An 11939-nucleotide genomic window follows, 5' to 3' on the forward strand; every position below is an offset into this window, starting at 1 on the left:
CTGTTGTACGTTTCTGTGCAAATCATTGCCATTACGGGCGAGAGCTTGACTTTCAAGTTGTTTGCTGACATGTTATCATGGATAAACTCTCCCGTTGCTTTGTGCATGGGTTTGTGAATGAATTTCGGGATTGTAGTTTCATAAGGAGATGAATGGTCGTGTGGTTGATGCATCCAGTCTGCAATCAGTTCTGTAGTGTGCTTTTCGCTTTAGTATATGCGCATGTTTCTACATCTGTCTCTGGTGCGTGCATACACTGCACTGTTGCGGTATAACTGATCTCAGAATCGATTCTGAATGTTTGAGATTCGATCCAGAATTGTTGGAGAAAGAATCGGTAATGCATTGGAGAATTATTTTTTACTTCCACCCCTAGTAATAAGGTAAAACTTGTTAATATGTGGAGTAGGGCTGGGCGATAGGGCGATGTAATCAGATAGACGATATCTGATAAATATTACGATGCTGATATCAACACTCATTGACAGATGATGTTCAACAATATTGGGAAATAACAAAACCATGGAGCACAGAAGTCACCAAAAATATTAAATAGTCGCCCAGGTTTCAAAATTAGCACCTGCGAATCGTGGCCCACCAAATCCAGGTTGTCCATTTCATGCGCAGTAGTGGGTAATTTTACTCATCTTCCCGCAACTGTGGTGGGCGACCTGCAAAACGTCTCGGAGTGACATGACAAGAAATGCTGTTAGACACAAAAGACACATGCTTGAAGAAAGACACTTTATTATATTTTTAAGAACAGACGAAAGAAAAGCTGTTGATTCGCTTGTCTGATTCGCTGTTTGTTCAGAGGCGTGAAGCGCGAGCGTGTCTTGTGGAACATGCCCATGTAATAAGTTCTCACTCTTTCTTAATTTCAGTCATCTGAAAACAGTTTGCAAGAATAGTGTTGAGTCTATGAGAATGCTGCAATTGACCGAAGACATTCCAAGGAGGTGCTCAGAGTAAAGTTCACTTTATTTCCATGGAACAGTTCGAGCTTAACATACATTGTGAACAAAACTCAATACAAATAAAACAAATAATAAAAAACACCTTGAAACCTAAAATTGATTTATATATTTCAATTATCATTATTATGTTTACATTTATAATTTTCTTTAGATCTTAATTTGTATAAGTAATTTTCCACCTGTTGTTATATGTTTTGTTTGTTTGTTTCTTAACGCCATGCCAGCTTCGATGGCTATTTTCATGGCGAAAACCAGATTAAAATAATTAAAAAAAAAAAAAAGTCAAATAAAATACGACTAATTTTTAAAAACAGATTTTTTGTTAAAAACCTTTTCAAGGGTGTCAACAGAATAGAGTTTTCTCACAGGAGTAGAAATATTACAATACAATAAAATATGTTTGATAGTGGGTGGGCTCTGACATGATGCATATATGGGGGGATTTTCCACTTGTTGATGGATACTTGCGTGACGGCAAATGAGTGGTGTTTAAACACGATTTTTTTTTTTTTTTACCACTTATTTTAATTGCTTTTTTTTTTTTATTTCATTTGAAGTGCAATTTGAATTTAGAAATATCTCGGGATTAAGTTTGTTTCAATAAATGAATTTAATTTTGAGAGCAAAATTAATAAAGCAAAAATATTACATACACCTTTGGCAGTGGGGTTGATGTTTTTTTGTTTTTTTTTTAATTCGTGAATACATTTCATGCATATCGCCCAGCCCTATTGTGGAGGCGGTCAGATGCAAATGTCTACCACAGTGTGAATCACAATGTGGATGAGGTAGAGAACAAGTCGTTTTGGCAGCTTGGTTTCAACAAATGCTTTTTTTGCAGTGATGAAACTTACAGTATATTTTTATAGTACAATGAACTCTTACATGTGAAAAGGTCAAGGAAAATTGAATTCCTTGTGTCATGACCCCTTTAAAGAAAAAAAAAATGCTAAATTTACTACTGAGATGAATTCATCAGTTCAGTTTAACAGCTGTTAACTATTATTCTGCCACAGCAGGAGAACAATGGTGCGGGCTGACCAATGAGAAGAAAGGGGCGTTTCTGGGCCACTATTATGTAAATCAAATAATAAAAGTCCTAAACAAATTTTCTGCCCCGAAAAGCAACAATCAAAATATTAGGCTTCTAAATGTATAGCCTACTAACACTTTTCACCACTTAAATCACCTTTAAGCTTTTTTAGCAGTTTACTTAGCACAGTGAAAAATGAATAAAATAGCTGCATGCAAAAGAATGAGAAAAAAACAAAAACAAATAGCTTTTAGACAAGTATAGTCACACTGCAGGACACTGCTGTCCGTGCATAAAATGTCATGTCAGTTACTCAAATATGCATCTTAAAACTATTTTAATTTTGAATAGTCACATTCAATGCCATTATCTTTCTATCTATTGGACAGAAAAGCTAGGCCTAGTTATTAATCTGGGTCTTTAATGCTGTGAAAATCCTTTGTATGACTGATGAACAGCTGTGAATACACCTGCTCTTAATTTAAGAAAAGTCCTCTTTCCAATCCTTCCATTAAATAAAAAAAATGCTTTTTTGTTTTGCAATTAGTTTACAAAAGATCATCAATAATGTAATAATTTTATGGACAATGTGCAAGCTGGTAGTGGCTCACAAACATGAATTGCAGGCAGACTATTTGAACCTGCACTGAATATCCACACTCATGAGTCTAATCAGGCTTTGTGAACCAATTCGGTTTAATATCACCCCCTCAACAATTCAACAAACAATTAAATAAACGCCTTTACCGTTTATAATTGTATGTCATGGCAGAACATTATAAGACGGCAGTGTGCGAATAACTGAAATAAAAAGCGATGAAATCGTACATATATCGACGTGTCCTAGATATTTAGTTCAGCAATTGGAATGGCATCTACTAATTAATTGGAATATATCGACAAATTTTAATCATGTTTAATTTGTGCAATTTAATCATTATACATAAAACAACACTCACCACTTTAGATCAGACTCGCCGCTTTTTTCATGCTGATTGGACAGCGACATCTTTGCTTCTAATCAACCGTCGAGGCGGATTAAAGAAACTCCAACCGAAAAGTTGCCAGATTTTCGTCCCGTGATAGTTTAAGTGATCAAAAAATTTTACGGAAAGCAAACGACTTTATATTCGTAAACTCATGAGAAAATAAAAGACGAGTAACTAGACTTCAGGAAAGTGGCTTTGGCGCCTCATCCTCGCGCTCATTGCTGATTGGCTCAATTTGGTCAGACAGAAGTTCATTAATAAAATGGAGGCAACGTCATTCAAGAGGTTAATGCCTAATATGTATCCAGTTACTGTAAGAGATAGAGATTTGTTTAATCACTACATTTTTTATTTTTTTTTTTACAATATTTAATTAAAAAAAATATTACCTTCAAACAAAATATATTGGCTGCACTAACTAGGCAGGTTCAATATTACATCTGCTAAAACATTCTCCTTAGTCATATAGATTTATTTCCCTTGGTATTTAGCAAATGCAGCCACATGGCTGAGACGATGTAATTGTGGTCTTAAAGTATCTGCAGGCTTATATTAAATTATATATGGGACATTATTATTTCTCTTTATCTCCTAATTAAATTATGCCATTGCAAACGCATATGCAGTTATTGTATGACAGCTGCTCTGAAAGGGTATGCTTTCTTTGAATACAAAGTAATTCCTGATTTTTTTAATGCTTTTGACTGTACAGTACTGTGCAAAAGTCTATCTGAAACATAATCATATTAGCCTATATATATACAGTACTGTGCAAAAGTCTTAGGCACATAAGATGTTTCACAAAAACATTTGTCTTTAGATGGTTATTTATATCTTCAGCTTTAGTGTGTCAATAGGAAATATAAATGTTAGACTCCCAAACATTCCTTTCGCAAATAGAAGAACAGGGAGCCCTGCAACAGATGGCATGGCCCTCACAGAGCCCCACACTGAACATCGGGTCAGTCTGGGATTACACAAAAAGACAGAATTGAGACAGCCTAAATAAATAAAAGAACTGTGGCAAATTCTCCAAGAAGCTTAGAACATCCTATCTGCCAACAACCAAGAAAAACTGTGTCCAGGTGTAAGTAGGAGAATTGGTGCTGTTTTGAATGCAAAAGTGTTCACACCAAATATTGATTTAGCTCTTTTTCTGTTTACTGGACTTTGTATAACATTGATTAATGAAAACTATTTGTCATTATTTTTTTTAAGAAATCCTCACTTTGAAGGTTTTTCACAAGTGCCTGAAACTTTTGCACAGTACTGTATGTTTATAGGTTTTAGATAAGTGCAAAAAATTTACCAGTCAATTCATTGGTTGTTGTAAACTAGTATGTTAAAAAAAGGTTAATAGATTTTATTCCAATTCTAGAATTGTGAATCTGTGCAATAACTACACCTGTACAATAAAGGGTTGCAAATATGACACCAAGCAGTTATAATAAAAAAAGAAAATCATTGATTTAATACAACAAATTTTATGAACAAATGACATATTCCTTGTTTTCTATATAAACAGAAAAGAAATTAGGTCAATATATATGACAAGACTTCGGGTTAAGTAATAAGCACTGTTCAACAGGTATTTTTAAAGCAATCATTTCTTAAAGGGGTAAAGTAGAAATGTCAAGGTGGAAGGCGCAAAAACAAAAATAGGTATGTTGATTATTTTGGCGGGTCTGTGTTTATTCCATATTTCTCTTTGAGAAGTTTCAGCTGCTCCTCCTTTTTCTTTGTGTCCATTTTTTGGAAAGCCTTAAAACAGGAAAAAAATAAATAAAGGTAAGATTACACTTTTTTGTCTTCACAAAAATATGAAAGTCACTGGTCACTGACTAATTTCATTTTATGGGAAAGAGTGGCTTGTACATTTTGCATAATCTCTCCTTTTTTGTGTCCAATGAAAAAAGAAAACCATACAGGTAAAAAACCATTTACAAATCTAAATGTAAAAATATACATCTTTGGTGAACTTTTAACATACACTGGCGGCCAAAAGTTTGGAATAATGTACAGATTTTGCACTTATGGAAAGAAATTGGTTGCTTTTATTCACCAAAGTGGCATTCAACTGATCACAATGTATAGTCAGGACATTAATAACGTGAAAAATTACTATTACAATTTGAAAAAAATGTTCCGAACTTTTTAAACTACTTCAAAGAGTTCTCATCAAAAAATCCTCCACGTGAAGCAATGACAGCTTTGCAAATCCTTGGCATTCTAGCTGTCAGTTTGTCCAGATACTCAGGTGACATTTCACCCCATGCTTCCTGTAACACTTGCCATAATTGTGACTGTCTTGTCGGACACTTCTCATGCACCTTAAAGTCTAGCTGATCCCACAAAAGCTCAATGGGGTTAAGATCCATAACACTCTTTTCCAATTATCTGTTGTCCAATGTCTGTTTCTTTGCCCACTCTAACCTTTTCTTTTTGTTTTTCTGTTTCAAAAGTGGCTTTTTCTTTGCAATTCTTCCCATAAGGCCTGCACCCCTGAATCTTCTCTTTAATGTTGTACATGAAACTGGTGTTGAGTGGGTAGAATTCAATGAAGCTGTCAGCTGAGGACATGTGAGGCGTCTATTCCTCAAACTAGAGACTCTGGTGTACTTATCCTTTTGTTTAGTTGTATCTGGGCCTTCCACATCTCTATTCGTCCTTGTTAGAGCCCGTTGTCCTTTGTCTTTGAAGACTGTGGTGTACACCTTTGTATGAAATCTTCAGTTTTTGACCATTTCAAGCATTGTATAGCCTTCATTCCTCAAACAATGATTGACTGACGAGTTTCTAGAGAAAGCTGTTTCTTTTTTGCCATTTTTGACCTAATATTGACCTTAAAACATGCCAGTCTATTGCATACTGTGGCAACTCAAAAACAAACACAAAGACAATGTTAAGCTTCATTTAATGAACCAAACAGCTTTCAACTGTGTTTGATATAATGGCAAATGATTTTTTTAGTACCATATTAGCAGGATTACTCAAGGATAAGGTGTTGGAGTGATGGCTGCTGGAAATGGGGCCTGTCTAGATTTGATCAAAAATGTATTTTTTCAAATAGTGATGGTGCTGTTTTTTTTACATCAGTAATGTCCTGACTATACTTTGTGATCAGCTGAATGCTACTTTGGTTAATTAAAGTACTAATATCCTTCCGAAACAGCAAAATCTGTACATTATTCCAAACTTTTGGCCACCAGTGTACGTTGTATTATTATGGTACACATTCACATACAATCCTGATAAAGTTAGTGTATAAATTGCATCTGCGCACAATGGCAACAAAATCTGAACTCACCCTGTTTGCATTATAGTACAATACAACCAAGTATCTGTTGCAGACGTTGAATCCAGAAAGATGGTCGCAGGCATTTTTGGCATCAAAGATGTCTTCATATACAACATAAGCAGTTCCTCTTGTCTCTGGTGTGTTTCCACTAAGAAAACCACATAAAGGAACTGAATACATTTTTCATGAGTGAGCATGATCATGAGTGAAAATTAAATTGATACTCACACTCGGATTTGACGAATTGGCCCATACTTCCCAAAGATGTCATACATTTCCTCTGCTGTGATCTTGTATGGAAGGTTACGTATGTACAATATCCTGTTCACCTCTGGAGGTAAACGAATCTGAAATATGTAAACACGGTCAAAACTTTAGAATATGATTAATGATTACAGTAGAATGCAAATCAGAGACAATGTCCATTGAATGTATACCATTTCATAAGCAATGAGGTATTTGAACAATTTGAGCACCCTCAAGTGAGGCATACACTTGGAATCCCTACTAATGACCAGAATATATTAGATTAAATATATATATGTATGATAAATAATTCCTGAATTGACACATGGATGTAATGGGACATGTTTTGGCCACATTTCTGCATTAAGAGATAAAAGAATCAGACAGTCCTAAGCACTTCCATTCTTATAAACACAAAAGTAGGGGCTCCATTGTGAACATATCACTAGGACTAACATTGCCCTATTTGTCTTAAGAGCTCAAATGAAACACCCAAATAACAACAACAAACATCAATCTTCAATACACGAGCTTTTATGCCTTTATGAACTGCTATCAAAGCACAGAATGTACTTACATTAGCTCGTTTAGCTGCTTGCATCGCCATGGCTGGATGTTTTTGAGGAAAAAAATGATTAAATTGTGTGGAAAGTTAAACTGTAATGATTCACCGGTTATATTAAAGTGCGGCTAGCACAAGCGATTGAAAGCGTAGTGTGATGACGTATTTCCGAGAAGACTGCGTCAGAGCTACCTCACCACATAGCTGCCAAAAATATCTGCGTGAACGAAAGCTGGGAATCGATTCTGAGGCGTTGGGATTTGAGAATCGATTCGGAGTCGATTCCTTCCGGGGAAACCGGTTGATATTTTCGGACTGTGTTTATTTCCTCGACCACTGAACTACTACACATTTTAGAAGCCTAACAGCACTATACAATTTACAAAATGATTATAAAATGACTGCATCTTAACGATCATCAATCTGACTCCGAGTCAAATCCGCTCCGTTTGTTCATCTGTATGAAGTAATCCCACAAGCCCTTCAACCCATCTGCTTTCCAGACCTGGATAGTCTGCAGGTATTTTACTTTGGATTAAACTAATAATCAAGTAATATGCCAAATTTGTGACAGTAAGTTGGCATACAGTAATAACCCCGATTTTACAACACAAGTCTGCAACAAAAAGATGGCAGAGTTGAGTTCTTCCCAGTTAAATGTTAAAGTTTAAATGATCATTGTGCTGCACTTATTAAAGTGAGAACACCTCTCTACTCGTTCTCGACATTTTTACAGTGTTTAAAACCTTTTGCACACACACACACACACACACACACACACACACACACATATAGCCTACATTTTACACAATTTTACATTAAAATTATATAAAAAATAATAATAAAGAAAATTAAATACACGTTAAAATGTATATACAGGTGCTGGTCATATAATTAGAATATCATCAAAAAGTTGATTTATTTCACTAATTCCATTCAAAAAGTGAAACTTGTATATTATATTCATTCATTACACACATACTGATATATTCCAAATGTTTATTTCTTTTAATTTTGATGATTATAACTGACAACTAAGGAAAATCCCAAATTCAGTATCTCAGAAAATTAGAATATTACTTAAGACCAATACAAAGAAAGGATTTTTAGAAATCTTGGCCAACTGAAAAGTATGAACATGAAAAGTATGAGCATGTACAGCACTCAATACTTAGTTGGGGCTCCTTTTGCCTGAATTACTGCAGCAATGCGGCGTGGCATGGAGTCGATCAGTCTGTGGCACTGCTCAGGTGTTATGAGAGCCCAGGTTGCTCTGATAGTGGCCTTCAGCTCTTCTGCATTGTTGGGTCTGACATATCGCATCTTCCTCTTCACAATACCCCATAGATTTTCTATGGGGTTAAGGTCAGGCGAGTTTGCTGGCCAATTAAGAACAGGGATACCATGGTCCTTAAACCAGATACTGGTTGCTTTGGCACTGTGTGCAGGTGCCAAGTCCTGTTGGAAAATGAAATCTGCATCTCCATAAAGTTGGTCAGCAGCAGGAAGCATGAAGTGCTCTAAAACTTCCTGGTATATGGCTGCGTTGACCTTGGACCTCAGAAAACACAGTGGACCAACACCAGCAGATGACATGGCACCCCAAGCCATCACTGACTGTGGAAACTTTACACTGGACCTCAAGCAACGTGGATTGTGTGCCTCTCCTCTCTTCCTCCAGACTCTGGGACCCTGATTTCCAAAGGAAATGCAAAATTTACTTTCATCAGAGAACATAACTTTGGACCACTCAGCAGCAGTCCAGTCCTTTTTGTCTTTAGCCCAGGCGAGACGCTGAAACCCATGTCTTGCATACGTCTGTGCGTAGTGGTTCTTGAAGCACTGACTCCAGCTGCAGTCCACTCTTTGTGAATCTCCCCCACATTTTTGAATGGGTTTTGTTTCACAATCCTCTCCAGGGTGCGGTTATCCCTATTGCTTGTACACTTTTTTCTACCACATCTTTTCCTTCCCTTCGCCTCTCTATTAATGTGCTTGGACACAGAGCTCTGTGAACAGCCAGCCTCTTTTGCAATGACCTTTTGTGTCTTGCCCTCCTTGTGCAACGTGTCAATGGTCGTCTTTTGGACAACTGTCAAGTCAGCAGTCTTCCCCATGATTGTGTAGCGTACAGAACTAGACTGAGAGACCATTTAAAGGCCTTTGCAGGTGTTTTGAGTTAATTAGCTGATTAGAGTGTGGCATCAGGTGTCTTCAATATTGAACCTTTTCACAATATTCTAATTTTCTGAGATACTGAATTTGGGATTTTCCTTAGTTGTCAGTTATAATCATCAAAATTAAAAGAAATAAACATTTGAAATATATCAGTCTGTGTGTAATGAATGAATATAATATACAAGTTTCACTTTTTGAATGGAATTAGTGAAATAAATCAACTTTTTGATGATATTCTAATTATATGACCAGCACCTGATATATATATATATATATATATATATATATATATATATATATATATATATATATATTTGTATAAACCAGTACAAAAATGTGGATTTTTTTAAAATAAAACTGAAATGTATTGTTTGGACATTTTATTCAGTGTACAAAAGGTAGTGGACAGTTACTTTACATCCTAGTTTAAACCTCTTTCTAAACAAGAACTCATGAGTGGTAACAGACAATTGGTGTTTTTAAGATTATTTTCGGTAGTTCTTGGAAATACAGGCGCATCTACTCAAAACTTCCCTCAAATTTATCTCATGGGATTGAAGCATCCCGCTTTGGTATGTGCATACACGCCCTGATTTAATTTTAGAATGGACCTATTAATAGTAAATGTAATTCATGCTATTATAAACAGTGCAAAGAACGTTTTGCAGTGAGCTGTTTATTATGAGATTTAACTTTGCCTCCCGTTTTTTTTTTCGGAATCGAAAAAGAATCGATTAATTGGGTCTGGAATCGACTCTTGGAATCGATTCTAATGATTCCAAAACCAGGAATCAGAGTCGGAGTTGATTCCCAAATTTCTGGAATCGAACAGCCCTAGGGGGAAACTGTTAAAGCTATCTTGTCTAACAAACTCTACTGCCATCTTGCGGGTATTGTATGTCATGCCGTTTATGTTTATGAATCTGTTTTATATTTGCACAAAGCCTACCAGTGTTGAAATGTATGGTAGCTTTTTCTAATAAGAAGATCAGTTATGGCTGAGTTAAAAAATTATAGGCTAACTGTAGGGTATTTTCTAGATTATAAGGTTAGAGTTTAATATAATTGACTAGTAATTTGTAGCTCAACTGGTAGAGCATGGTGCTATTAACGCTAAGATCATGGATACGATTCCTTGGGAACACACAAACTGATAAAAAGTATACCTTGAATACACACACTATAAGTTGCTTTTGATAAAAGTGTCTGTCAAATGCTTTAATAACACATTAATTCAACTATTTATTTAATTAATAGATATCTTTAATTAAACTCAAATGTTTCTCCTAGACTGCAGTGTGATGAAATGAAGGGTAGGAAGTCCTGCTTCTCTGATTTTTCAAGAGCTTCTAAACAGATCTCAACAATGTCATAAACTGTGCTCAGATTTACCTCAGTCTGCATCAAAAGCAATTTTTCAACATTTCTCAACAGCTTATTCATTAACCAAATTATCTGGACTATGCTATCCAAACAGTTATGTAGCCAGAAAATGACATTTGGGTGGGTCACAACAAAAATTAGTGAGCAAATATGTAAATATGTAAGCAGGGTTGGGGAGTAACGGAATACATGTAACGGGATTACGTATTTAAAATACAAAATATAAGTAACTGTATTCCACTACAGTTACAATTTAAATAATTGGTAATTAGAATACAGTTCCATTCAAAAAGTATTTTGATTACTGAAGAGATTACTTTGCACTTTATTGTCATTTGTTTCATTTAATATTTAATCCTTTCAGATTTAAACATTTATCCATATAAATGATGCGATCCAAAGTGCATTTGAACAGCAGTGAAACACTTTCTTATGATGTGTTACATTCATACAAGCAAACAGAGAAGTAAGTCTGAAGTAAGTTTGGTGCAGAAGAAATAGAAATAAACCTTGTGTAAACTGTCAGCTTTACGCTAAGATAAAATGCTATTTCTAATTTTACATGCACATGTTATCAGGCACGATCATATTTTTTATCAAGAAAATTCATGTTGGATCATAATTTATTTTTTCTTGTAAGACCTTTGATATTATGGCAAATATCGTATTCTTGATAATAATTTTTGTATTGTTTTCCTGTAAAAATAGTGGAATACATTTCAAAAGTAACCCTCCCAACCCTGTATGTAAGTACCAATTTGACTAATTCTGTTGTCCAATCGTCTTTTAAAAAAATAAGTAAAGTAACTCAAATCTAGCCTTGGCTTTGGCTGTTTGCCATACGCGCACTGTCACTTATCGGCAGACTGCTACCGGATGACGTTTCTAGAGGAGTCGATTGACAGCAATGCAGGCAAAATTATTTAGTTAGTTAATTAGTTTTGCAAATTTGTTATGATTTATTTGAGAACATAATTTCAAAAATCAGAATTTATGTTTTCTTTTCATTATATAAATATATATTTGAAGTTAGAGAAAATTCTCCAATATTCTGGGTGGGCCTGGGTCTAGTGTGGGCCCTCCCACCCACTCATGGCTACGCCCTTGTATCCAAAGTAATTTTATAGCTCTGTATTATTCTTGTATGTCAACAATAGTCTCATTTCTTTCCATTTTTATTTCTCATAAAGATTTTTTGGAGAAATATCTGAGACAAAGTGGATAAAACATAACTGAGAACTCCATGATGTCTCATAAGCTATAAAAAATATAT

General features: G+C 35.2%; 1 protein-coding gene across 1 annotated transcript; it reads right to left on the bottom strand.

Annotated features, from left to right (window-relative positions):
- Positions 1 to 4441: 4441 nt before the first annotated feature.
- Positions 4442 to 7288, bottom strand: LOC127415722 (splicing factor 3B subunit 6). Its single transcript, XM_051654563.1, has 4 exons — positions 7121 to 7288; positions 6526 to 6644; positions 6307 to 6445; positions 4442 to 4760 (listed from the first exon to the last, which is right to left on the bottom strand). The coding sequence occupies exons 1-4, from the start codon at positions 7148 to 7150 to the stop codon at positions 4671 to 4673; spliced, it is 378 nt and encodes a 125-aa protein (XP_051510523.1). The 5' UTR covers positions 7151 to 7288; the 3' UTR covers positions 4442 to 4670.
- Between the last annotated feature and the right edge of the window lie 4651 nt (positions 7289 to 11939).

Source organism: Myxocyprinus asiaticus, chromosome 25 (genome assembly GCF_019703515.2).
Source record: "Myxocyprinus asiaticus isolate MX2 ecotype Aquarium Trade chromosome 25, UBuf_Myxa_2, whole genome shotgun sequence".
NCBI classification, from domain to species: Eukaryota; Metazoa; Chordata; class Actinopteri; order Cypriniformes; family Catostomidae; genus Myxocyprinus; species Myxocyprinus asiaticus.